This window comes from Coregonus lavaretus (genome assembly GCF_964263955.1).
Source record: "Coregonus lavaretus genome assembly, chromosome: 18".
In the NCBI taxonomy this organism is placed as follows: domain Eukaryota; kingdom Metazoa; phylum Chordata; class Actinopteri; order Salmoniformes; family Salmonidae; genus Coregonus; species Coregonus lavaretus.
This window is the reverse complement of record NC_140005.1, coordinates 25,068,766-25,095,606: the sequence shown is the minus strand read 5'-3', so window position 1 is coordinate 25,095,606 and position 26,841 is coordinate 25,068,766. Positions and strand designations below refer to the sequence as shown.

The 26,841-nt window shown below is 43.4% G+C and overlaps 1 protein-coding gene across 1 annotated transcript in view; it reads left to right on the top strand.

Moving 5' to 3' along the window:
* Positions 1-6,283: 6,283 nt before the first annotated feature.
* The window catches only part of LOC311145368 (heat shock 70 kDa protein 4L-like), a gene marked incomplete at both ends in the record, with an annotated part of 29,547 nt that continues 8,989 nt past the window's right edge, over positions 6,284-26,841 (top strand). The window contains 12 exons of the mRNA XM_084181589.1: positions 6,284-6,390; positions 9,283-9,340; positions 9,480-9,620; positions 9,885-10,007; positions 10,166-10,265; positions 12,323-12,456; positions 12,580-12,824; positions 12,922-12,998; positions 13,128-13,279; positions 13,428-13,534; positions 13,671-13,804; positions 26,172-26,368. Of these exons, the coding sequence (XP_084037715.1) occupies positions 6,284-6,390; positions 9,283-9,340; positions 9,480-9,620; positions 9,885-10,007; positions 10,166-10,265; positions 12,323-12,456; positions 12,580-12,824; positions 12,922-12,998; positions 13,128-13,279; positions 13,428-13,534; positions 13,671-13,804; positions 26,172-26,368 (1,575 nt within the window). The remainder of the gene's footprint in view (positions 6,391-9,282; positions 9,341-9,479; positions 9,621-9,884; positions 10,008-10,165; positions 10,266-12,322; positions 12,457-12,579; positions 12,825-12,921; positions 12,999-13,127; positions 13,280-13,427; positions 13,535-13,670; positions 13,805-26,171; positions 26,369-26,841) is intronic.

The following is a 26,841-nucleotide window of genomic DNA, read 5'->3' as shown; positions in this document are numbered from 1 at the left end:
AATGAGGAAACATTTGATGTAACCGTGATTGTATTGGCTAAAAACTCAAATATGACATTTACAGGGGGGACAGGAACAATAGAAGGGGAGAAAGATTTTCCTAGGGGGTTGAACAAATAATTGATAATGGATCATTTGAGATGAGATCACATGTAGCAGAGTTAGGGAAATCAATTAAATAATAATTGTATACTCGAGGAATTAGATTGATACAAACAATTAGTTATGAGGAATTAGACTGGGGATATCTGTATTGTTGGGTATACTATGGGATGGAACAGTTCATTGAATAATTTCAATTGCCTCTGAACTCTGTTTTAACCTTCTGGTGTTAATTAATCATCCACACTAGTAAATTCTAAAGGCATGAGAGGAGGACTTTAAGATAGTTTATTTTACTAAGTTGAGGGTAATTTATAGTACTGTGAAATTAATAGACACATGGGCAAATCATGTGTCAAATGGGGGATGGATGGTATGGTAGGAGATGGTAGGATTAAATAATAAATATATACGAAGGAGAGGACAAAAAAAAAAAAAAAAAAGGATTAGAAATTGAGAGCTGAACATGTATGTGTGAAGATTGGTGACCCCGACGTGATTTGAATTGACGCAACTTAACACGCATGCGTTCAATATGTTCTACTTGTGCATTGTTTTACTGTGCCGTGGTACAAACGGAAGTACACACACAGACTCCAATTTGATAGCTTTTAGCAAAGTTGAAAAGCGAAGCACGTGTGTCAAGTACGGAGAAATGCGGACTAGACATCCGGCAAAACAAAACGCATATGCATCTGGTGGACATCGGGCATGAAACTAATGTTGTGCTAGTTTATTAAATATTTCCAAATGATGGATAAAATGATAAGGTCGTCAATCTACTTAAATCAATAGACCCGGGCCAAAGCATATAACTATTAAATCAGAGATAGGCCTAGCAGATTTAGGTTAATATGTGTTGGATCCAACACATTGGTATAGGCTACCTGGTTGCCACTTACACTACACTACCGGTCAAAAGTATTAGAACACCTACTCATTCAAGGGTTTTTCTTTATTTTTACTATTTTCTACACTGTAGAATAATAGTGAACACATCAAAACTATGAAATAACACATATGGAATCATGTACTAACCAAAAAAGTATTAAACAAATCAAAATATATTTTATATTTGAGATTCTTCAAATAGCCACCCTTTTGCATTGATGACAGCTTTGCAGACTCTTGGCATTCTCTCAACCAGCTTCACCTGGAATGCTTTTCCAACAGTCTTGAAGGAGTTTCCGCATATGCTGAGCACTTGTTGGCTGCTTTTCCTTCACTCTGCGGTCCGACTCATCCCAAACCATCTCAATTTGGTTGAGATCGGGGGATTGTGGAGGCCAGGTCATCTGATGCAGCACTCCATCACTCTCATTCTTGGTAAAATAGCCCTTACACAGCCTGGAGGTGTGTTGGGTCATTGTCCTGTTGAAAAACAAATGATAGTCCCACTAAGCCCAAACCAGATGGGATGGCGTATCGCTGCAGAATGCTGTGGTAGCCATGCTGGTTAAGTGTGCCTTGAATTCTAAATAAATCACAGACAGTGTCACCAGCAAAGCACCCCCCACACCATAACAACTCCTCCTCCATTCTTTCGGTGGGAAATACACATGCGGAGATCATCCGTTCACCCACACGCGTCTCACAAAGACACGGTGGTTGGAACCAAAAATCTCCAATTTGGACTGCAGACCAAATGACACATTTCCACCGGTCTAATGTCCATTGCTCATGTTTCTTGGCCCAAGCAAGTCTCTTCTTATTATTGGTGTCCTTTAGTAGTGGCTTCTTTGCAGCAATTCGACCATGAAGGCCTGATTCACACAGTCTCCTCTGAACAGTTGATGTTGAGATGTGTCTGTTACTTGAACTCTGTGAAGCATTTATTTGGGCTGCAATTTCTGAGGCTGGTAACTCTAATGAACTTATCCTCTGCAGCAGAGGTAACTCTGGGTCTTCCATTCCTGTGGCGGTCCTCATGAGAGCCAGTTTCATCATAGCGCTTGATGGTTTTTGTGACTGCACTTGAAGAAACTTTCAAAGTTCTTGACATTTTCCGTATTGACTGACGTTCCTGTCTTAAGGTAATGATGGACTGTCGTTTCTCTTTGCTTATTTGAGCTGTTCTTGTCATAATATGGACTTGATGTCACGATCGTTTATAGACGGGACGGACCAAGGCGCAGCGTGATATGCATACATGTTTATTTATATTGAATAAACACCACGACAAAACAACAAATGAAACGAAACGTGAAGTCCAAGGTAGACAAACAACATACCTCACACGGAACAAGATCCCACAACTAACTAGTGCCAAAAGGCTGCCTAAGTATTGTCCCCAATCAGAGACAACGAACGACAGCTGCCTCTGATTGGGAACCACACCGGCCAACAAAGAAATAGACATACTAGAACATCAACATAGAAATATACAACATAGAACATACACACCCTGACTCAACATATACGAGTCCCTTGAGTCAGGGCGTGACACTTGGTCTTTTACCAAATAGGGCTATCTTCTGTATACCCCCCCTACCTTGTCACAACACAACTGATTGGCTCAAATGCATTAAGAAAGAAAGAAATTCCACAAATTAACTTTTAACAAGGCACACCTGCTAATTGAAATGCATTCCAGGTGACTACCTCATGAAGCTGGTTGAGAGAATGCCACGAGTGTGCAAAGCTGTCATCAAGGCAAAGGGTGATTTGTTTAAGACTTTTTTGGTTACTACATGATTCCATATGTGTTATTTCATAGTTTTGATGTCTTCACTATTATTCTACAATGTAGAAAATAGTAAAAATAAAGAACAACCCTTGAATGAGTAGGTGTTCTAAAACTTTTGACCGGTAGTGTATAAATACAAAAGTATGTGGACACTCCTTCAAATTAGTGGATTTGGCTATTTCAGCCACACCCGTTTCTCACAGGTGTATAAAATTTAGCCCACAGCCATGCAATCTCCATAGACAAACATTGGCAGTGGAATGGCCTTCCCGAAGAGCTTCGTGACTTTCATCTTGGCACCGTCATAGGATGCCACCTTTCCAACAGGTCAGTTCTTCAAATTTCTGCCCTGTTAGAGCTGCCCCGCTCAACTGTAAGTGCTGTTATTGTGAAGTGGAAACGTCTAGGAAGTGGTAGGCCACACAAGCTCACAGAACGGCACCGCCGAGTGCTGAAGTGCGTAACGTGTAAAAATCGTCTGTCCTCGGTTGCAACACTCACTACCGAGTTCCAAACTGCCTCTGGAAGCAACTTCAGCACAATAACTGTTCATTGGGAGCATCATGAAAGGGGTTTCCATGACCAAGCAGCCGCACACAAGCCTAAGATCACCATGCGCAATGCCAACCGTTGGCTGGAGTGGTGTAAATCTCACTGCCATTGGACTCTGGAGCAGTGGAAACGCGTTCTCTGGAGTGATGAATCACGCTTCACCATCTGGCAGTTCGACAGACGAATCTGGGTTTGGCGGATGCCAGGAGAACGCTACCTGCCCGAATGCATAATGCCAACTGTGGAGGAGGAATAATGGTATGGGCCTGTTTTTCATTGTTCGGGCTAGGCCCCTTAGTTCCAGTGAAGGGAAATCTTAACGCTACAGCATACAATGACATTCTGGACAATTCTGTGCTTCCAACTTTTTGGCAACAGTTTGAGGAAGGCCCTTTCCTGTTTCAGCATGATATTATCCCCGTGCACAAAGTGAGGTCCATACAGAAATGGTTTGTCGAGATCGGTGTGGAAGAACTTGACTGGCCTGCACAGAGCCCTGACCTCAACCCCATCGAACACCTTTGGATGAATTGGAACGCCAACTGCAAGTCAGGCCTAATCGCCCAACATCAGTGCCCAACCTCACTAATGCTCTTGTGGCTGAATGGAAGCAAGTCCCTGCAGCAATGTTCCAACATCTAGTGGAAAGCCTTCCCAGGACAGTGGAGGCTGTTATAGCGGCAAAGGGGGGACCAACTCCATATTAATGCCCATGATTTTGGAATGACATGGTCGACGAGCAGGTGTCCACATACTTTTGGTCATGTCGTGAATTGTAGAAGCCGCAGGTACATATTAAGCACCATGGACAGCGACACAATGAGCCTCAACTAAAACAAAGGACTGGGGCGAATTCATTAAGCCGATTCTGTTGCAAAACATTCCTTAAACGGAAGCAAATGAAACGGGGAGGGACCTACCTGAATTTGTCCAATATAAACTCTCATTTTGCTCTGTTTGCTTCCGTTTGGTTCTTAAACGGTACAGTTTCCGTAATGAATATACCCCTGATTACATATTCAACACCACAGCCACCGAACTGCGCCGCGTCCAGGCAGATCATATAGACCTAATGTGTGAAGATTCAGCCCACCTGTGTTGTATTGTAGTTAGGTCCCCTGAAAGCTAGAATTTTACAAGTAAAGGAAGACATTGAAGATCTTTGGAAATACTGTTCTGTCTTTGGTACCAGCTTCATACCTTGTGGGCCTAAAGGCTGCACCCGTTCAATTTAGGCCAGACCAAATTTTGCTCAATGCTTGTTCTGTAGTCCAGTACAGTGTTCTTGAACTTTGATTGATTTGTTTACAGCCTCCATAATACTTTTGGCTTCGGTATGTATGAACATTGAGGCATGCTAGGCTAGGCCTACATATCTGTATCATGAACGATGACATGACACTAGGGACTCTATTCAATCCATAACCATGGAAGTTCAGCGTTACAGCGTGATTTAAATTTAAAGGCAATGTTCCTGTGTTAGCAGAGAATGCATGAAAGAAAGTGACCCGGCTCTACTATGTTACTGGTTTGTGACCCACTAACACCACCCCCGGTTAGAGGGGAATAAGGCAACCCAAGAGTTGACACACACAGGAACTTTATTCACACACACGAGATGAACATGGGGATGTACATGGGGGTGAAAAGTGTGAAAGGTAGTGGTTTACGTATGGGTGGTCCCAGGGATCAAACCCACTACCCTGGCGTTACAAGCACCATGCTCTACCAATTGAGCTACAAAGGTCACACAGGTCAGAGAGAGTTTGAGAGGCAGGTTTATGGTACCCCCTAGACTCAGGCTCAGGTCATGGGGATGGGGAGTGGAGTGTGCAGCTCAGGGTTGTGAGGTGCTGATAACAGTCATCGGCAGGGAATTCGTTACACTGCATTCACGGTAAACGCTGCATATGTCGGCTTAATCTGAAATTATCTTTACATTTCTATCGCGCAATCTGTAACACTTCAGCTATACAGATTGAATAGAGCCCTAGGTCTGTGTTGTCTTTGTATATGGTGTGTCAATGGAGGGTGTGTCAATAATTACTAGGCTACTAACCGAAGTTCCCTCTGGGGAAAAAATAAATAAATGTAAATAAAGTTATTCTATTCTGTACTATTATTTTCTATTCTATTCTATTCTATAATATTAAGCAGGGGCACAACTTTCACTGGGGAATGTCCCAATTTTGAAATTGCGTTTTTGTCCCCCCCAGTTTTATCATTGGAATGTGATACAAATCCGATTGAAAAAAATTAAATAATAATAATATTATGTCCCCTGCACTTCTAAAACCAAAGTTGCGCCCCTGATATTAAGGACAGATAGTATACATTATTATTATGCTGTAATAACTTGCACCAGTAGCTGAACTATATGTAGTGGTCTGCAAAACAGAATATTACAGACTGTTTGTTTTTTTAGTGCATTTTGCCTAATGGCAAATTCACTTATGCATATACCAGCAGACCATGCCCTACCTACACTGTCACTCATTACGTAAAGGCTGGTTCCCTTTCTAGGATTTCTAGATTTTTCTCGCGTAGATGGTCTGTCGCACCAATCAAATACACCTTTGGTGACATGTAACCACTAACAGATAGCAGAGGGCGGGTTCTAAAGGCATTCCAGACTGCTCTTTGCGCATGTTTGCTTGGATTACCAATTGGTACCAGTGAAATTGAGAGAATCCTGTGGACATTCTCACTCACTGGGATTAGGTTGAATGAGTTGGCTATAAAGAGTTTGGTTTACATAATAGCTAGTAGCCTAATTCAGTTAGAACTGTGAGAGCTAACTGTCTCATATGTATTGTGAAAACGAAATACATCATTTAAAATAGCCTACATTCTCGCATAGTGGAATATTTTATTTTTCTCATTGGAAAAGTGTCAAGTGTCAATCGTTACGGAAAATTGCACAAACTAACAGCTACACTCATTATGTCAGTAGTAGGTATTGATGTGGGTTTCCAAAATTGTTACATAGCTGTTGCCAGAAGCGGCGGTATTGAAACCATTGCCAATGAATACAGCGACAGATGTACGCCGTAAGTATACCATTGAAATCAATATATAGAATGTGATTTGGTACACAATGTTTGCGACTGGGGATCCGCGCTGTAACCTACCCTACCCTGATGGCGTAGAGAAAAAAAAGGCTCCAACAATGGATGTTTCTTGTGTTATGATGAATATCTTACATTGGATGACATTACATTGGATTGTATTTTTTCTTCCATGTAAATGCATAGTTTATTTATAGGAATATTTTGGTTATTACAACGTTATAACGTCTACATTCTCAGAAGTCTTTTTTGCATATTCATTTACCTAATGACCTCTCTTAGTAATTGCAGCCGTCTACGTAGTGCTTGGAATGTGGCCTTTTTAGTTTAATCTTACACTTTTCTATCATATTCTGTGAGACATGATTTTTAAGGCATCGTCATAGCCTATGCCGAAATTTGAACAAATTGTTCAGAATAAGAATGTATTGGACTATATCTCATGTCATATAGTTGATATTTTTTTTGAATATCCTTGCATTACTCTATTTTTCAAATAAGCTTTGTTGTGTTGTCTTTTTCTCTCAAAGCAGGCCCATGCGATGTCAGCAAACTGTATCGTTCATTTTATTTCTTGCGAGCATCATTTGAATTTGCTGGGACTTGACTGCTGTCATAAAATTCTTGCTCTCAGACTTAAGAGTACTGTATGACAAATTGCCATATGATCTGAAAAATTGAAACAAAGATAAATATAGGCTATAGATGAGCTGCTTGTAGTGCCTACTGTATGTAGCCTATGTGAATGTAATGATCATTCACAAATGTTATTACATTGGAATAGGTGACTGTGAATACAGTCGTGGTCAAACGTTTTGAGAATGACACAAGTATTGGTCTTCACAAAGTTCGCTGCTTCAGTGTTATGAGATATTTTTGTCAGATGTTACCATGGTATACTGAAGTATAATTACAAGCATTCCATAAGTGTCAAAGGCTTTTATTGACAATTACATTACGTTTATGCAAAGAGTCAATATTTGCAGTGTTGACCCTTCTTTTTCAAGACCTCTGCAATCCGCCCTGGCATGCTGTCAATTAACTTCTGGGCCACATCCTGACTGATGGCAGCCCATTCTTGCATAATTAATGCTTGGAGTTTGTCAGAATTTGTGGGGTTTTGTTTGTTGAGGATCGACCACAAGTTCTCAATGGGATTAAGGTCTGTGGAGTTTCCTGGCCATGGACCCAAAATGTCGATGTTTTGTTCCCCGAGCCACTTAGTTATCACTTTTGCCTTATGGCAAGGTGCTCCATCATGCTGGAAAAGGCATTGGTCGTCACCAAACTGTTCTTGGATGGTTGGGAGAAGTTGCTCTCGGAGGATGTGTTGGTACCATTCTTTATTCATGGCTGTGTTCTTAGGCAAAATTGTGAGTGAACCCACTCCCTTGGCTGAGAAGCAACCCCACACATGAATGGTTTCAGGATGCTTTACTGTTGGCATGACACAGGACTGATGGTAGCGCTCACCTTGTCTTCTCCGGACAAGCTTTTTTCCGGATGCCCCAAACAATCGGAAAGGGGATTCATCAGAGAAAATTACTTTACCCCAGTCCTCAGCAGTCCAATCCCTGTACCTTTTGCAGAATATCAGTCTGTCCCTGATGTTTTTCCTGGAGATAAGTGGCTTCCTCAATGCCCTTCTTGACACCAGGCCATCCTCCAAAAGTCTTTGCCTCACTGTGCGTGCAGATGCACTCACACCTGCCTGCTGCCATTCTTGAGCAAGCTCTGCACTGGTGGTGCCCCGATCCCGCAGCTGAATCAACTATAGGAGACGGTCCTGGCGCTTGCTGGACTTTCTTGGGCTCCCTGATGCCTTCTTCACAACAATTGAACCTCTCTCCTTGAAGTTCTTGATGATCCGATAAATGGTTGATTTAGGTGCAATCTTACTAGCAGCAATATCCTTGCCTGTGAAGCCCTTTTTGTGCAAAGCAATGATGACGGCACGTGTTTCCTTGCAGGTAACCATGGTTAACAGAGGAAGAACAATGATTTCAAGCACCACCCTCCCTTTAAAGCTTCCCGTCTGTTATTCTAACTCAATCAGCATGACAGAGTGATCTCCATCCTTGTCCTCGTCAACACTCTCACCTGTGTTAACAAGAGAATCACTGACATGATGGCAGCTGGTCCTTTTGTGGCAGGGCTGAAATGCAGTGGAAATGTTTTTTGGGGATTAAGTTCATTTTCATGGCAATGAGGGACTTTGCAATTAATTGCAATTCATCTGATCACTCTTCATGACATTCTGGAGTATATGCAAATTGCCATCATCAAAACTGAGGCAGCAGACTTTGTGAAAATTAGTATTTGTCTCATTCACAACTCATTTTCCAAATAACTTAACATCTGACATCAGACCAACGGCAAGCATCTTTTCCTATGCATAGCCCACAATCACATTGCCAATTGGGAATAACCTCAGACATAACATTGCAGTGTACAGCTCTCTTAAAATGAATTTATGATGAGGAGAAGGAGGAGGGGGAAGATGGGGAGGTGGAGCAGTGAGAACTTCAATGCCAGTTGATGGAATTGAGACTTTCATTCAAGGAACCTGGATCACTCTGTGTCAGCAAGACAATGAGCTGATGGAGGAAGTGAGTCAGTTAAATGAGTTTAAAAAGTGATATTTTAATTGTGGATCTTCCTTACTTTTTGAAGGTGAACTGTTCTGTTTTACTGTCCTAATTTGTAGTTTCTTCATAGACTCCGTTGTGAAATTCACTTAATAATCTGCAGATTTTCAACCTCCGTTGTTCTAAACTGGCATTCTTCTTTCTATGTCAATCCACCTTGTAGCCTACTATTAACCATTAGGCCTATATTTTCTTTTTAATGTGTTTATTTGTTTTGGTTCCCCAGGGCTTGGGTGTCTCTGGCCTCCAAAAACCGAACCATTGGAAATGCAGCCAAGGGTCAAGTAAAATGATCAAATGAGAACAGTTTTTATAATGTAGTATTATTATTGTGAAAATGTAATTTTGCAGATCAATCGTTTTTTGGAAATGGTCAAATTGGTCAGCATCAAATCCTATGACTAAAAAAACAATTTATTTCAGATTATAACAAACTTCAAAAACACAGTCCATGGCTTCAAGAAGTTCCATGGCAGAGCGTTTGACGACCCATATGTCCAGGGGGAGAAACCCAAGTTGCCTTACAGCTTGCACAAGCTGGCCAGTGGCAACACTGGAATCAAGGTAACACCATTGTAGACTTTTCCACTGTGTTCCTTTTTCACTGCACTCCATTTTGAATGTGTTCCCTTTAGCTCCATCACCCCAAGCTCCATTGTCATGATGTAAATTACCATTGTTATTTTGCTCAATTGTTTGTATTTTCCAATGTGTTTGACCTCCAAACCATCTTTTTTAAACAGCACTGACACCATCAACCCTCCTCTGGTTTCATCTGGTTTTGATATTGTCTAAATAGTCTCAACTAAAACTGTGTCTCATTCATAGGTCCGTTACCTGGATGAGGACAAAGTGTTCACAATTGAGCAGGTAACAGCAATGTTGCTGACCAAGCTGAAGGAAACTTCTGAGAGTGCCCTGAAGAAGCCAGTTGTGGACTGTGTGATTTCTGTGAGTGACAACAATATATATACTGTAATACACTGCAAATGAAACGAGTCAACGTAATATCAATATGCTACATGTGAGTATACCATGAAATTAGCCATAGTAATTTTTTCATCCCATTTCAAGTTTATCATTTTCTAACAAGAGTTTTGTTTCACAAGGTCCCAAGTTTTTTCACCGATGCAGAGAGGAGCTCTGTGATGGACTCCACCCAAATTGCAGGGTTGAACTGTCTGCGTCTGATCAATGACACCACGGCAGGTCAGTGATTCCCACAGAGTCATTAAGGTCATATTCTGTGATGGATATGACTATAGGACAGGAGGTTGGTGGCACCTTAATTGGGGAGGACAGGCTCGTGGTAATAGCTGGAACGGAATTAGTGGAATGGTATCAAATACATCAAATGATTTCCATGTGTTTGATGCCATTCTGTTCCCTCCGTTCCAGCCATTATTTTGAGCCGTCTTCCCCTCAGCAGCCTCCACTGGTCAACACACATATTTTATAGGCCTACTAAGAATATAATGGAATATAACAGAATGAAATACAACATGTATTTTTTATAGGTGATTTGAAGGAGTCAGGCGCAGGAGGGTAAATCACAGAATACAGAGTTTATTCCATAGCACTGAGTTACGCTGGATAGCGTCAAACAGTCCAGTGCGCAAAACAGGCGCACTGGAACAAAACAAGCACACAGGGAAAATATACCCCGGCAATACAAAATACACGTAGCTCAACCGAGCTACTCTCTCCTCACAATAAACAATCACCCACAAGGACAAGGGGGGCAGAGGGAACACTTGTAAATGTACTAATGAGGGGATTTGAACCAGGTGTGTGTAATAGACAAGAAAAAACGAATGGAATGATGAGATATGGAGCGGCAGTGGCTAGAAGGCCAGTGATGATTAACGCCGAAGCCTGCCCGAACAAGGAGAGGAGGCAGCTTCGGAGGAAGTTGTGACACCATGTGTTTGATGCCATTCCATTTGCTCCGTTCCAGCCATTATTATGAGCCGTCCTCCCCTCAGCAGCCTCCACTGGTCTATAGATTTATTGGTGGTAGTTGTCTAAATCCTTAATGTGTATTTAATTGTTTCACAAAAAATGTTTTATTTCTACCAACAACTTTAGTTGTTTAGGGAATATCATTATCCCAAAATAAGCTGGGGATCCCTAGAGACAGCTGTTTTCAAGTCTTTGTTTTCTCACCTGTAATCAGCAGGCACTGATATTCACAGAGTGTACTTGAAAAGGCCTATAAACTGCACAAACATATCATTGTATAAAAATATATATATTTTTGCAGTGAAATGTGTTGTTTTACAGGGTTAACCGTAGTAGTACGGCGCCTCTGGAGCAAATTAGGGTTAAGTGCCTTGCTCAAGGGCACATTGCCAAATTTTCCACCTTGACGGGTCGGGTATTCAAACCAGCGACCTTTCGTTTACTGGCCGAACGCTCTAACCGCGCCTATTATGTTATATTAGGTTTAGGGGACCAAAATGACTTGATAACACATACATTACTTCTAGTCATTTCCATCCACTAAGATGCTCTTATTCATAATATAATAATAATAATGCAGTGGTGTAGGGTTATTCATTAGAGCATGGGTCCCCAATTACATTCAGTCGTGGGCCGATTTTTACACTGCAAATTGACTGCAAGAATCCCCAAAAGATATAGTAATAATTTCAAACCTTGTTTACATTGGGATACGATCACATATAATAATAATAATAATAATAATAATAATAATAATAATAATAATAATAAAATGAAAACATTTTGTTTGTATAGCGCTTTTCAGTACGGTGTTCTCAAAGCTCTACATAGGCAAAAAATTATAATAATGATAGTAAAATAAAATTCAATAAAAACATCATACATTTAGAATCAAGGGAGGAAATAGCAATAGTAGGCTAGGTGCTAAAATTACTTAGCAGATTAGGACTATAAAATAGACAGTCTGTAGAAATGTGTTTCAAGACCCGTTTGAAAAGTTCAGATTGATGGAGCGGCTCTGAGATGGTCAGGGAGAGCATTCCATAGAGGAGGGGCAAGGGAGTAGAAGGCTCGGTCCCCCATAGTACGAAGACGTGTCTTGCGGACTCGAAGTAGTATGCCTCTATTTATGCATGGGAATACTTGGGAAAAGATTTCCTCAATTAAAATCACTTTGCGCTCATTTCCTGGTGATTGTACAATCTTTTATGTCCAATATTGTTTTGTTTTTTTACTAAGTTTGCCGCCTATTGAGGAACCCTGCATTAGAGTGTCTGTCTCATATTGTTGTTTCTAAATGGCAGTGGCCCTGGCCTATGGGATCTACAAGCAGGACCTGCCCACCCCAGAGGAGAAGCCACGCAATGTGGTGTTCGTGGACCTGGGACATTCATCATTCCAGGTCTCCATATCAGCCTTCAACAAAGGCAAACTCAAGGTGGGTTCTTCTTCCTAAAGAAGCAGAAGCAGTCTATCACTATCTATCACTATTTATCACCTGTCTTTTTCTTTATCTCGCCCATACAGTATTTTACCCCTAATTGTTTGGTCAATTAACCAGGTACTGGCCACAGCTTTTGACCCCTACCTGGGTGGGCGTAACTTTGATGAGGTACTTGTGGAGCACTTCTGCGAGGAGTTCAAGGCAAGGTACAAGCTGAATGTGAGGGAGAACCCCAGGGCTATTCTGCGGCTGTCTCAGGAATGTGAGAAACTGAAGAAGTTGATGAGCGCCAACTGCTCTGACCTTCCCATTAACATTGAGTGCTTCATGAATGACATTGATGTGACAGGCAAGATGAACAGGTACACATATGGATTTGTGACTCCTTCGTTTAACTTCCTATAGAGATTTATATGCAATAATAATCATTCCACTTTCCCCCTTCTTTTTCATTATCAGAGTCCAGTTTGAACAACTGTGTGCCCCATTCTTGATAAGAGTAGAGGCGCCATTGAAAGCAGTTATGGAACAATCAAGTATGTCATTTTTATCAAATCTAATTTGATTTAGTTGATGAACATTCAGTGATAGAGACAGTACATTTTCATTCAATGGTAAAACTGAAAATGTATTATTTGACCCTCTGTGTGTGTGTTTTGTGTCAGAGCTGAGCCGGGATGAGATCTATGCAGTGGAGGTGGTAGGAGGAGCCACCAGGATCCCTTCCATTAAAGAGAGAATCTCTAAGTTCTTTGGCAAAGATGTCAGCACCACACTCAACGCAGATGAGGCTGTGGCACGGGGCTGCGCTCTTCAGGTACTCACTCACCTCTTACAGTGATTGAAACTTCAGCCATCAATTTTATATGCAGCTGATGAACAATTTGCTGGAATATTCAGTGTGTAACAAAGTGATTGTCTGTTTGTCCTTGTTTGGGTGTGTGTTTGTTTATGTATGTGTGTAGTGTGCAATTCTGTCCCCAGCATTTAAGGTGCGTGAATTCTCCATTACTGATGTGGTTCCCTTTCCCATAACCCTACGCTGGAAGTCCCCCACAGAAGATGGAGTCGGGTAAGGGCACATACTCAGCTGGCTCTATAGAAAGAAACATTAATTTGTGGGTACTGTGTTGTTTGTAATAAGATGAGCAGACATTACAACACAGTGATTGCCTTGACCTCATCCAACACCACTGTCTGTTCTACAGAGAATGTGAGGTGTACAGTAAGAACCATGCAGCGCCCTTCTCCAAAGTCATCACCTTCCACAAGAAGGAGCCCTTTGATTTGGAAGCATTCTACAGCCTCCCACAGGAGCTGCCTTACCCGGACATCGGGATAGGTACACCTGCTTATTCAACTAAGCCCTCTGCAGTTCATAGAGATCTTCTTTAATCTTTGATGTACCTGTTCAAGGAATTGGAAGGCGGTCTCACTGAACGTAAAATATTTAGCTGTAACACCCTGATGGCACTTAGCTATTCTGCCTTGAGATCCCCTTACAAGACAGCTACTATACAGTGGCTTGCAAAAGTATTCACCCCCCTTGGCATTTTTCCTATTTTGTTGCCTTACAACCTGGAATTAAAATGGATTTTTTGGGGGTTTGTATCATTTGATTTACACAACATGCCTACCAATTTGAAGATGCAAAATAAATTTTTTTGTGAAACAAACAAGAAATAAGACAAAAAACAGAACTTGAGCGTGCATAACTATTCACCACCCCAAAGTCAATACATTGTAGAGCCACCTTTTGCAGCAATTTACAGCTGCAAGTCTCTTGGGGTATGTCTCTATAAGCTTGGCACATCTAGCGACTGGGATTGTTGCCCATTCTTCAAGGCAAAACTGCTCCAGCTCCTTCAAGTTGGATGGGTTCCGCTGGTGTACAGCAATCTTTAAGTAATACCACAGATTCTCAATTGGATTGAGGTCTGGGCTTTGACTAGGCCATTCCAAGACATTTAAATGTTTCCCCTTAAACCACTCGAGTGTTGCTTTAGCAGTATGTTTAGGGTCATTATCCTGCTGGAAGGTGAACCTCCGTCCCAGTCTTAAATCTCTGGAAGACTGAAACAGGTTTCCCTCAAGAATTTCCCTGTATTTTGTGGCATCCATCATTCCTTCAATTCTGACCAGTTTCCCAGTCCCTGCCGATGAAAAACATCCCCACCGCATGATGCTGCCACCACCATGCTTCACTGTGGGGATGGTGTTCTTGGGTGATGAGAGGTGTTGAGTTTGCGCCAGACATAGCGTTTTCCTTGATGGCCAAAAAGCTCAATTTTAGTCTCATCTGACCAGAGTACCTTCTTCCATATGTTTGGGGAGTCTCCCACATGCCTTTTGGCGAACACCAAACGTGTTTGCTTATTTTTTTCTTTAAGCAATGGCTTTTTTTCTGGCCACTCTTCTGTAAAGCCCAGCTCTGTGGAGTGTACGGCTTAAAGTGGTCCTATGGACAGATACTCCAATCTCCGCTGTGGAGCTTTGCAGCTCCTTCAGTGTTATCTTTGGTCTCTTTGTTGCCTCTGATTAATGCCCTCCTTGCCTGGTCCGTGAATTTTGGTGGGCGACCCTCTCTTGGCAGGTTTGTTGTGGTGCCATATTCTTTCCATTTTTTAATAATGGATTTAATGGTGCTCCGTGGGATGTTCAAAGTTTCGGATATTGTTTTACAACCCAACCCTGATCTGTACTTCTCCACAACTTTTTCCCTGACCTGTTTGGAGAGCTCCTTTCTCTTCATGGTGCCGCTTGCTTGGTGGTGCCCCTTGCTTAGGGGTGTTGCAGACTCTGGGGCCTTTCAGAACAGGTGTATATATACTGAGATCATGTGACAGATCATGTGACACTTAGATTGCACACAGGTGGACTTTATTCAACTAATTATGTAACTTCTGAAGGTAATTGGTTGCACCAGATCTTATTTAGGGGCTTCATAGCAAAGGGGGTGAATACTTATGCACGCACCACTTTTCCGTAATTTTTTTATTAGAATTTTTCATTTCACTTCACCAATTTGGACTATTTTGTGTATGTCCATTACATGGAATCCAAATAAAAATCAATTTAAATTACAGGTTGTAATGCAACAAAATAGAAAAAACGCCAAGGGGGATGAATACTTTTGCAAGGCACTGTCTGTCCTGTGGTTGGCCATCTGCAATTGTTTCTTTTCTTTTTTGGGGTCTTTTTTTTGGGGGCGGGGTAGATCAGCTTTAATATTTCAGATAGATTGTAACTTCCATCAATGTAATTGTCTGCATCACTTCCAATCCATCATATGTTTTTTTTCTCGCAAATATATAAATATATATACAGTGGGGAGAACAAGTATTTGATACACTGCCGATTTTGCAGGTTTTCCTACTTACAAAGCATGTAGAGGTCTGTAATCTTTATCATAGGTACACTTCAACTGTGAGAGACGGAATCTAAAACAAAAATCCAGAAAATCACATTGTATGATTTTTAAGTAATTAATTTGCATTTTATTGCATGACATAAGTATTTGATCACCTACCAACCAGTAAGAATTCCGGCTCTCACAGACCTGTTAGTTTTTCTTTAAGAAGCCCTCCTGTTCTCCACTCATTATCTGTACTAACTGCACCTGTTTGAACTCGTTACCTGTATAAAAGACACCTGTCCACACACTCAATCAAACAGACTCCAACCTCTCCACAATGGCCAAGACCAGAGAGCTGTGTAAGGACATCAGGGATAAAATTGTAGACCTGCACAAGGCTGGGATGGGCTACAGGACAACAGGCAAGCAGCTTGGTGAGAAGGCAACAACTGTTGGTGCAATTATTAGAAAATGGAAGAAGTTCAAGATGACGGTCAATCAGCCTCGGTCTGGGGCTCCATGCAAGATCTCACCTCGTGGGGCATCAATGATCATGAGGAAGGTGAGGGATCAGCCCAGAACTACACGGCAGGACCTGGTCAATGACCTGAAGAGAGCTGGGACCACAGTCTCAAATAAAACCATTAGTAACACACTACGCCATCATGGATTAAAATCCTGCAGCGCACGCAAGGTCCCCCTGCTCAAGCCAGCGCATGTCCAGGCCCGTCTGAAGTTTGCCAATGACCATCTGAATGATCCAGAGGAGGAATGGGAGAAGGTCATGTGGTCTGATGAGACAAAAATATAGCTTTTTGGTCTAAACTCCACTCGCCGTGTTTGGAGGAAGAAGAAGGATGAGTACAACCCCAAGAACACCATCCCAACCGTGAAGCATGGAGGTGGAAACATCATTCTTTGGGGATGCTTTTCTGCAAAGGGGACAGGACGAATGCACCGTATTGAGGGGAGGATGGATGGGGCCATGTATCGCGAGATCTTGGCCAACAACCTCCTTCCCTCAGTAAGAGCATTGAAGATGGGTCGTGGCTGGGTCTTCCAGCATGACAACGAAACCGAAAAACACAGCCAGGGCAACTAAGGAGTGGCTCCGTAAGAAGCATCTCAAGGTCCTGGAGTGGCCTAGCCAGTCTCCAGACCTGAACCCAATAGAACATATTTGGAGGGAGCTGAAAGTCCGTATTGCCCAGCAACAGCCCCGAAACCTGAAGGAACTGGAGAAGGTCTGTATGGAGGAGTGGGCCAAAATCCCTTCTGCAGTGTGTGCAAACCTGGTCAAGACCTACAGGAAACGTATGATCTCTGTAATTGCAAACAAAGGTTTCTGTACCAAATATTGAGTTCTGCTTTTCTGATGTATCAAATACTTATGTCATGCAATAAAATGCAAATTAATTACTTAAAAATCATACAATGTGATTTTCTGGATTTTTGTTTTAGATTCCGTCTCTCACAGTTGAAGTGTACCTATGATAACAATTACAGACCTCTACATGCTTTGTAAGTAGGAATACCTGCAAAATCGGCAGTGTATCAAATACTTGTTCTCCCCACTGTATATATATATATATATATATATATATATATATATATATATATATATATATATACACAGTTGAAGTCGGAAGTTTACATACATCTTAGCCAAATACATTTAAACTCAGTTTTTCACAATTCCTGACATTTAATCCTAGTAAAGATTCCCTGTTTTAGGTCAGTTAGGATCACCACTTTATTTTAAGAATGTGAAATGTCAGAATAATAGTAGAGAGAATGATTTATTTTAGCTTTTATTTCATTCATCACATTCCCAGTGGGTCAGAAGTTTACATACACTCAATTAGTATTTGGTAGCATTGCCTTTAAATTGTTTAACTTGGGTCAAACATTCCACAAGCTTCCCACAATAAGTTGGGTGAATTTTGGCCCATTCCTTCTGACAGAGCTGGTGTATCTGAGTCAGGTTTGTAGGCCTCCTTGCTCGCACACGCTTTTTCAGTTCTGCCCACAAATGTTCTATAGGATTGAGGTCAGGGCTTTGTGATGGCCACTCCAATACCTTGACTTTGTTATCCTTAAGCCATTTTGCCACAACTTTGGAAGTATGCTTGGGGTCATTGTCCATTTGGAAGACCCATTTGCGACCAAGCTTTAACTTCCTGACTGATGTCTTGAGATGTTGCTTCAATATATCCACATAATTTTCCTTCCTCATGATGCCATCTATTTTGTGAAGTGCACCAGTCCCTCCTGCAGCAAAGCACCCCCACAGCATGATGCTGCCACCCCTGTTCTTCACGGTTGGGATGGTGTTCTTCGGCTTGCAAGCCACCCCCTTTTTCCTTCAAACATAACGATGGTCATTATGGCCAAACAGTTCTATTTTTGTTTCATCAGACCAGAGGACATTTCTCCAAAACGTACAATCTTTGTCCCCATGTGCAGTTGCAAACCGTAGTCTGGCTTTTTTATGGCGGTTTTGGAGCAGTGGCTTCTTCCTTGCTGACCGGCCTTTCAGGTTATGTCGATATAGGACTCGTTTTACTGTGGATATAGATACTTTTGTACCTGTTTCCTCCAGCATCTTCACAAGGTCCTTTGCTGTAGTTCTGGGATTGATTTGCACTTTTCGCACCAAAGCACGTTAATCTCCTTCCTGAGCGGTATGACGGCTGCGTGGTAACATGGTGTTTACACTTGCATACTATTGTTTGTACAGATGAACGTGGTACCTTCAGGTGTTTGGAAATTGCTCCCAAGGATGAACCAGACGTGGAGGTCTACAATATATTTTCTGAGGTCTTGGCTGAGTTCTTTTGATTTTCCCATGATGTCAAGCAAAGAGGCACTGAGTTTGAAGGTAGGGCTTGAAATACATCCACAGGTATGTCACGATCGTCAGGGAGAGACCAATGCGCAGCGTGATGAATGAACATGTTTACTTTATTAAATTAAAGCACGAACAAAACAACAAACGACTCGTAACGTCCACGGTGACAATGACCGAACACGGAACAAAAACCCACAAACACAAAGGGAAAACAGACAGTTTAAATATGGCTCCCAATCAGAGACAACCAGCCAACAGCTGACACTCGTTGCCTCTGATTGGGAGTCACTCAGGCAAAACATAGAAATAGACGAACTAGAACCCCCAACATAGAAACACACCACATAGAACAAACACACCCTGGCTCAACAACTAGAGTCCCATAGCCAGGGTGTGACAGTACCCCCCCCTAAAGGCGCGGACTGCGACCGCGCCTCAAAAAGAGCAAAACAGGGGAGGGTTGGGTGGGCATACCTCCTCGGCGGCGGTTCTGGCTCCGGGCTTGCCCACCACCCTCCAACAAACCCCCCATAGCGCCCCTGGTCCGGTCTGGCCCCGCTGGCTAGAGCTGGACTGGACGTAGCAGGAGCGGTTAGCTTCAACTCCGTAGTGGAGCCGTTGACCGGTACCTGGTTAGGCACCGGTGACCCAGGCACGGGTTGTGCCGGACAGACGACGCGCACCCCTGGCTTGGTGCGTGAGGCAGGAAAGGACCGGACCTGGCTGACGATACGCACCCCTGGCTTGGTGCGTGGAGCAGCAACGGGCCTCACTGGACTGACGACTCGCACCCCTGGCTTGGTGCGAGTGGCCGGAACGGGCTGGACCAGGCTGACGACTCGCACCCCTGGCTTGGTGCGAGTGGCAGGAACGGGCTGGACCAGGCTGACGACTCGCACCCCTGGCTTGGTGCGAGTAGCAGGAACGGGCTGGACCAGGCTGACGACTCGCACCGAAGACTTGGTGCGAGTGGCAGGAACAGGCCGGGCCGGGCTGGCGACGCGCACCGTAGACTTGGTGCGAGTGGCAGGAACAGGCCGGGCCGGGCTGGCGACGCGCACCGTAGGCTTGGTGCGTGGAGCAGCAACGGGCCTTACCGGGCTGGCGATGCGCACCGTAGGCTTGGTGCGAGGGGCAGGAACAGGCCGGGCCGGGCTGGCGACGCACACCGTAGGCTTGGTGCGGGGAGCAGGCACTGGCCGTGCCGGACTGACGAAGCGCACCACTGACTTGGTGCGGGGAGCAGGAACGGGCCGGACCGGGCTGACGAAGCGCACTACTGACTTGGTGCGGGGAGCAGGAACGGACCGGACCGGGCTGGCGAAGCGTACCACAGGCTCGATGCGGGGAGCAGGAACAGGCCGGACCGGGCTGGCGACGCGCACCACAGGCTCGATGCGAGGAACAGGAAAAGACCGGACCGCACTGGGGACACACACCCCTGGCCCTACGCGGGGATCAGGAACGGGCCGGACCGGACTGGTAACACACCCCAGTACCTCTCGCCGTGCCTCCACACTTTCCTTCCCCTTAGTGACCAGTGGCCCCCTTAACATGGCGGCCTCCTCTGCCAACCCGCTGGACCGCTCTATCGCGGCCTCCTGCTGCCCCGACGTCGTGAGCCCCCCCCTAAAAATTTTCTGGGGTTCTCTCCTCCCCGTGGGCCAGGCCTCTATAGTTTTCGCCCAACTCTCGCTCTTCTGCCTCCAACTCCAGCCATTCTGCTCTTCATTAGGCTTGACCCAGTCGAGACTCTTCCTCCACTGTTCCCAAGTCCACCCTCTCTGCTCTTCACTCGGCTTAGCCCAGTCGAGACCCCTACTCCATCGATCCCAAGTCCTTCCTCTCTCCTCTTCACGCTGCTTGGTCCAGTTTTGGTGGGTTTTTCTGTCACGATCATCAGGGAGAGACCAATGCGCAGCGTGATGAATGAACATGTTTACTTTATTAAATTAAAGCACGAACAAAACAACAAACGACTCGTAACGTCCACGGTGACAATGACCGAACACGGAACAAAAACCCACAAACACAAAGGGAAAACAGACAGTTTAAATATGGCTCCCAATCAGAGACAACCAGCCAACAGCTGACACTCGTTGCCTCTGATTGGGAGTCACTCAGGCAAAACATAGAAATAGACGAACTAGAACCCCCAACATAGAAACACACCACATAGAACAAACACACCCTGGCTCAACAACTAGAGTCCCATAGCCAGGGTGTGACAAGGTACACCTCCAATTGACTCAAATGATGTAAATTAGCCTATCAGAAGATTCTAAAGCCATGACATCATTTTCTGGAATTTTCCAAGTATTCAACTTAGTGTATGTAAACTTTTGACCCACTGGAATTGTGATACAGTGAATTATAAGTGAAATAATTTGTCTGTAAACAATTGTTGGAAAAATGACTTGTGTCATGCACAAAGTAGATGTCCTAACCGACTTGCCAAAACTATAGTTTGTTAACAAGACATTAGGGGAGTGGTTGAAAAACGAGTTTTAATGACTCCAACCTAAGTGTATGTAATCTTCTGACTTCAACTGTACACATATATATATTTTCTTTTAAAAATTATTTCACCATTATTTAACCAGGTAAGCCAGTTGAGAACAAGTTCTCATTTACAACTGCGACCTGGCCAAGATAAAGCAAAGCAGTGCGAAAAAAAACAACAACAACACAGAGTTACATATGGAATAAACAAAATGTACAGTCAATAACACAATAGAAAATCTATATACAGTGTGTGCAAATGTAGTAAGTTATGGAGGTAAGGCAATAAATAGGCCATAGGCTTTGTTGCGAAATAGGAAGCCTATTCTAGATGTAACTTTGGATTGGAGATGCTTAATGTGAGTCTGGAAGGAGAGTTTACAGTCTAACCAGACACCTAGGTATTTGTAGTTGTCCACATATTCTAAGTCAGAGCCGCCGAGAGTAGTGATTCTAGTCAGGCAGGCGGGTGCAAGCAGCGTTCGATTGAAGAGCATGCATTTAGTTTTACTAGCGTTTAAGAGCAGTTGGAGGCCACGGAAGGAGTGTTGTATGGCATTGAAGCTTGTTTGGAGGTTTGTTAACACAGTGTCCAATGAAGGGCCAGATGTGTACAAAACGGTGTTGTCTGCGTAGAGGTGGATCTGAGAGTCACCAGCAGCAAGAGCGACATCATTGATATACACAGAGAATAGAGTCGGCCTGAGAATTGAACCCTGTGGCACCCCCGTAGAGACTGCCAGAGGTCCAGACAACAGGTCCTCCGAAGCGTTGGGTAAAGATGAAAGAGATAGCATCACTGGAGGCATCGATTGAGCCGGTCTCCGTGTGTGTGGGGGGTGGGACAAAGGATCTATCTGAGACAGGTTGAGCAGGACTGGGGGCTCTACATTGAAAAAGTACAGTTCAAAATAACCGAAACAGCTATAGGCAAGGCATATTGACATGGGAGATAGGCATAAAGCAGTCACAGGTGTTATTCGAGAGAGCTAAGACAACAGCTGGTAATGGCAACGAAAGTTTGAGCTGAGGCTAAACAGATCAACAGGATGGGGTAACGTATAAAGGAACAGTCCAGCAGGCATCAGCTGTGTACAGTAATCCCTCGTTTATCGCGGGGGTTACGTTCCGAAAATGACCCGCGATAAGTGAAATCCGCGAAATAGAAAACTTTTTTTTTTTTACAATTAGCAACTATTACATGTATACAAATACAGTGACTCACGTGTAGGCCGTTTCGTCGACATTATGGGTTTAGAAGATGTTCGAAATTACAAGATAATTTGGCCAACTTAATGTAAATTTGCCAAGCTGTTTTATGTACGTACACATAACTGCACGAGACGACAAAATGATAGCACAATTCGTAGCATGTTTTGATACAAGAAGCGGGAGTGAGTTTTTAGCGAATCAGAATGCAGAGCACAATGCACCAAAAAAAAAAAAAAAATGCATTATGAAAATCCGCGAAATAGCGAATCCGCGATAAGTGAACCGCGAAGTGGCGAGGGATCACTGTAGCTGAGTGATCATAAGGTCCAGTGAACAGCAATAAGTAAGTCCGGGAGCAGTTCAGTGGCTGCTACGCTACAGGCGAGCTGGAGGCACGGCTGTTGATTGCGTGTGCTAGCGGGCCGGGGCTAGCAGATGGATCTTCGTGGTCGTCGCAACGGGAAGCCTGTTAAAACCACATCAGATGATTACATCGGCAGACCAGTGGTGATGGATCAGCGGGGCTCCGTGTCAACACTAGGAGGTCCCGTCCGGTTGACAGAGAGGTAGATAGCCGGGAGATGGGCCTGGCTCGAGGCTAGCTCAAGGCTAACTGGGGTTAGCTTCAGGACAGTGGTGATTAGCCAACAACGCCAACAGCCATTCGGTTGCAGCTAGCTAGTTGCGATGATCCGGTGTTAAGGTCCAGTGATTCAGTGATTCCGGCAGAAAATCTGATATTCTCTGGCTCGATACCGCGATGTGCAGACTGTGCAGACTGGCCGATAATTGTCCAGGCTAGAGCTGGCTGGTAGGTAGTGCAGGCCATGGCCACGTTTCAGCCAGAGGTTCTGGATAAAAATGTATGAAGAAATAATAGAATCCGTTCCACATTGGGTGAGGTGGGTTGCAGGAAAGTATATTTAGTTAAAGGATGGAAAGTGAGATTGAGAAAACAAAAAACAGGCTATTTACATGAGGACACTACAGAAAACACGACCACACTGCTATGCCATCTTGGAACATATATCTATATATATATATATATATACATACATATATACACATACACATATACACATACATACACAAACATACACACACATACAGTGGGGAGAACAAGTATTTGATACACTGCCGATTTTGCAGGTTTTCCTACTTACAAAGCATGTAGTGGTCTGTAATTTTTATCATAGGTACACTTCAACTGTGAGAGACGGAATCTAAAACAAAAATCCAGAAAAGCACATTGTATGATTTTTAAGTAATTAATGTGCATTTTATTGCATGACATAAGTATTTGATACGTCAGAAAAGCAGAACTTAATATTTGGTACAGAAACCTTTGTTTGCAATTACAGAGATCATACGTTTACTGTAGGTCTTGACCAGGTTTGCACACACTGCAGCAGGGATTTTGGCCCACTCCTCCATACAGACCTTCTCCAGATCCTTCAGGTTTCGGGGCTGTCGCTGGGCAATACGGACTTTCAGCTCCCTCCAAAGATTTTCTATTGGGTTCAGGTCTGGAGACTGGCTAGGCCACTCCAGGACCTTGAGATGCTTCTTACGGAGCCACTCCTTAGTTGCCCTGGCTGTGTGTTTCGGGTCGTTGTCATGCTGGAAGACCCAGCCACGACCCATCTTCAATGCTCTTACTGAGGGAAGGAGGTTGTTGGCCAAGATCTCGTGATACATGGCCCCATCCATCCTCCCCTCAATACGGTGCAGTCGTCCTGTCCCCTTTGCAGAAAAGCATCCCCAAAGAATGATGTTTCCACCTCCATGCTTCATGGTTGGGATGGTGCTTCACGGTTGGGATGGTGTTCTTGGGGTTGTACTCATCCTTCTTCTTCCTCCAAACACGGCGAGTGGAGTTTAGACCAAAAAGCTCTATTTTTGTCTCATCAGACCACATGACCTTCTCCCATTCCTCCTCTGGATCATCCAGATGGTCATTGGCAAACTTCAGACGGGCCTGGACATGCGCTGGCTTGAGCAGGGGGACCTTGCGTGCGCTGCAGGATTTTAATCCATGACGGCGTAGTGTGTTACTAATGGTTTTCTTTGAGACTGTGGTCCCAGCTCTCTTCAGGTCATTGACCAGGTCCTGCCGTGTAGTTCTGGGCTGATCCCTCACCTTCCTCATGATCATTGATGCCCCACAGGGTGAGATCTTGCATGGAGCCCCAGACCGAGGTTGATTGACCGTCATCTTGAACTTCTTCCATTTTCTAATAATTGCGCCAACAGTTGTTGCCTTCTCACCAAGCTGCTTGCCTATTGTCCTGTAGCCCATCCCAGCCTTGTGCAGGTCTACAATTATATCACTGATGTCCTTACACAGCTCTCTGGTCTTGGCCATTGTGGAGAGGTTGGAGTCTGTTTGATTGAGTGTGTGGACAGGTGTCTTTTATACAGGTAACGAGTTCAAACAGGTGCAGTTAATACAGGTAATGAGTGGAGAACAGGAGGGCTTCTTAAAGAAAAACTAACAGGTCTGTGAGAGCCGGTATTCTTACTGGTTGGTAGGTGATCAAATACTTATGTCATGCAATAAAATGCAAATTAATTACTTAAAAATCATACAATGTGATTTTCTGGATTTTTGTTTTAGATTCCGTCTCTCACAGTTGAAGTGTACCTATGATAAAAATTACAGACCTCTACATGCTTTGTAAGTAGGAAAACCTGCAAAATCGGCAGTGTATCAAATACTTGTTCTCCCCACTGTACATCCATCCATACACACACACATATCCTTTTAAAAATTATATTTCCCTTCATTACTTTCCAACCCCACCACCCCTTCCCCAATTGGAGTAAACTAGTGAACAACAACGCTTAGGCCTCTAATTCCAGTCCATACATACTATATACATTTTATGGTAAAATGTAAATGTATGGACACAGTCAAATTCTACAATTATATTTTGTTTGTTTTTACACCTGAACTTCCTCCGATCATTTTCATGATGTCCATCTGGTTTGCTTCTATATGCCATATTTTTCTAACTGCTCTTTCACAAAAGCTCTCAACCTATAACCTATATACTTATTATGGACACAGTATGCTTTACATTAGTTATTTTGTTGTTATTAGTTGTTGTTATTAGTCCCATCCTTCAGCTCCATTCAACACCTCCCATCTATCTCTTAACACCATCCATATTGGATTTGTATTTGCCATATATTTTTCAACAGTACTGTGATGTTTTACAAAAGTTCTGAACCTTTGTATTCTCATTGTTTCTACAGATCGTAAATTGAAAATAAACATTTTTGCTAAAAGTATTATTATATTATTGATCGATTGACTATGACTTTTCAGATCACCCAATTGTTTTTTGGTGGCCTACCTGATGATGAACATTTCAACCATATAGTGGGGGTCTCCCACCTGGCTGGTAATTAGGACAGGCTTAAATCTCCCATGGAACACTGCTTCCCTATGAGTCACATGAGTATTTACAGAGCAGAGCTGTGTGTGTGTGTGTGTGTGTGTGTGTGTGTGTGTGTGTGTGTGTGTGTGTGTGTGTGTGTGTGTGTGTGTGTGTGTGTGTGTGTGTGTGTGTGTGTGTGAGAGAGAGTGTGTGTGTATTATAAGGGGATCTCTCAGGTGGGATTTCAGTTTGGAAGAAGTGCAATGACTAATCAGACCTCATCCTCCTTCCCCTGTCTCTGATGGGCATGTCAATTCTCCAGTGTGTTTGTGTCATTTCATGTGACTCCATCAGGTGTGACATTTGAATGCCTCTCCACCTGCCTCCTTCTCTCTTGCTTTCTCAGGGCATTTTTCTGTTCAGAATGTGGTGCCCCAGCCTGATGGAGACAGCTCCAAAGTGAAGGTCAAAGTGCGCGTAAACGTGCACGGCATCTTCAGTGTTTCCAGCGCCTCCCTGATCGAGAAGCAGAAGGGTGAAGGAGATGATGTTCAGATGGACATGGAACCTACTGTGCAGAATGAAGGAAGGCCAGAGGACCAGGTAACAGAAAGAGAAGGAGTGAGAAGATTCACCTGAATTTCACATTGGTGAAGTTCGTTTTTCAGCCCCTTCACCCTATTTTAAGATTTAAGAACGCATGGCAAAGAAGCCATTGTTTAATCTTCCCATTTGAATGTTGTATGTCTAAGACTTAGAGCACTGATATGACTTCATGTCTATACCTGTGTGGTAAATTTTACTGAAGCCCATTTTCTCTCTATTCCTGGCTCTTGAAGCTCCACCCCTCTCCTCCCATTGAAGATGACATATATACAGTGCCTTGCAAAAGTATTCATTGCCCTTGGCATTTTTCCTATTTTGTTGCATTACAACCTGTAATTTAAATTGATTTTTATTTGTATTTCATGTAATGGACATACACAAAATAGTCCAAATTGGTGAAGTGAAATGAAAAAAATAACTTGTTTCAAAATATTATAATAAATAAATAATGGAAAAGTGGTGCGTGCATA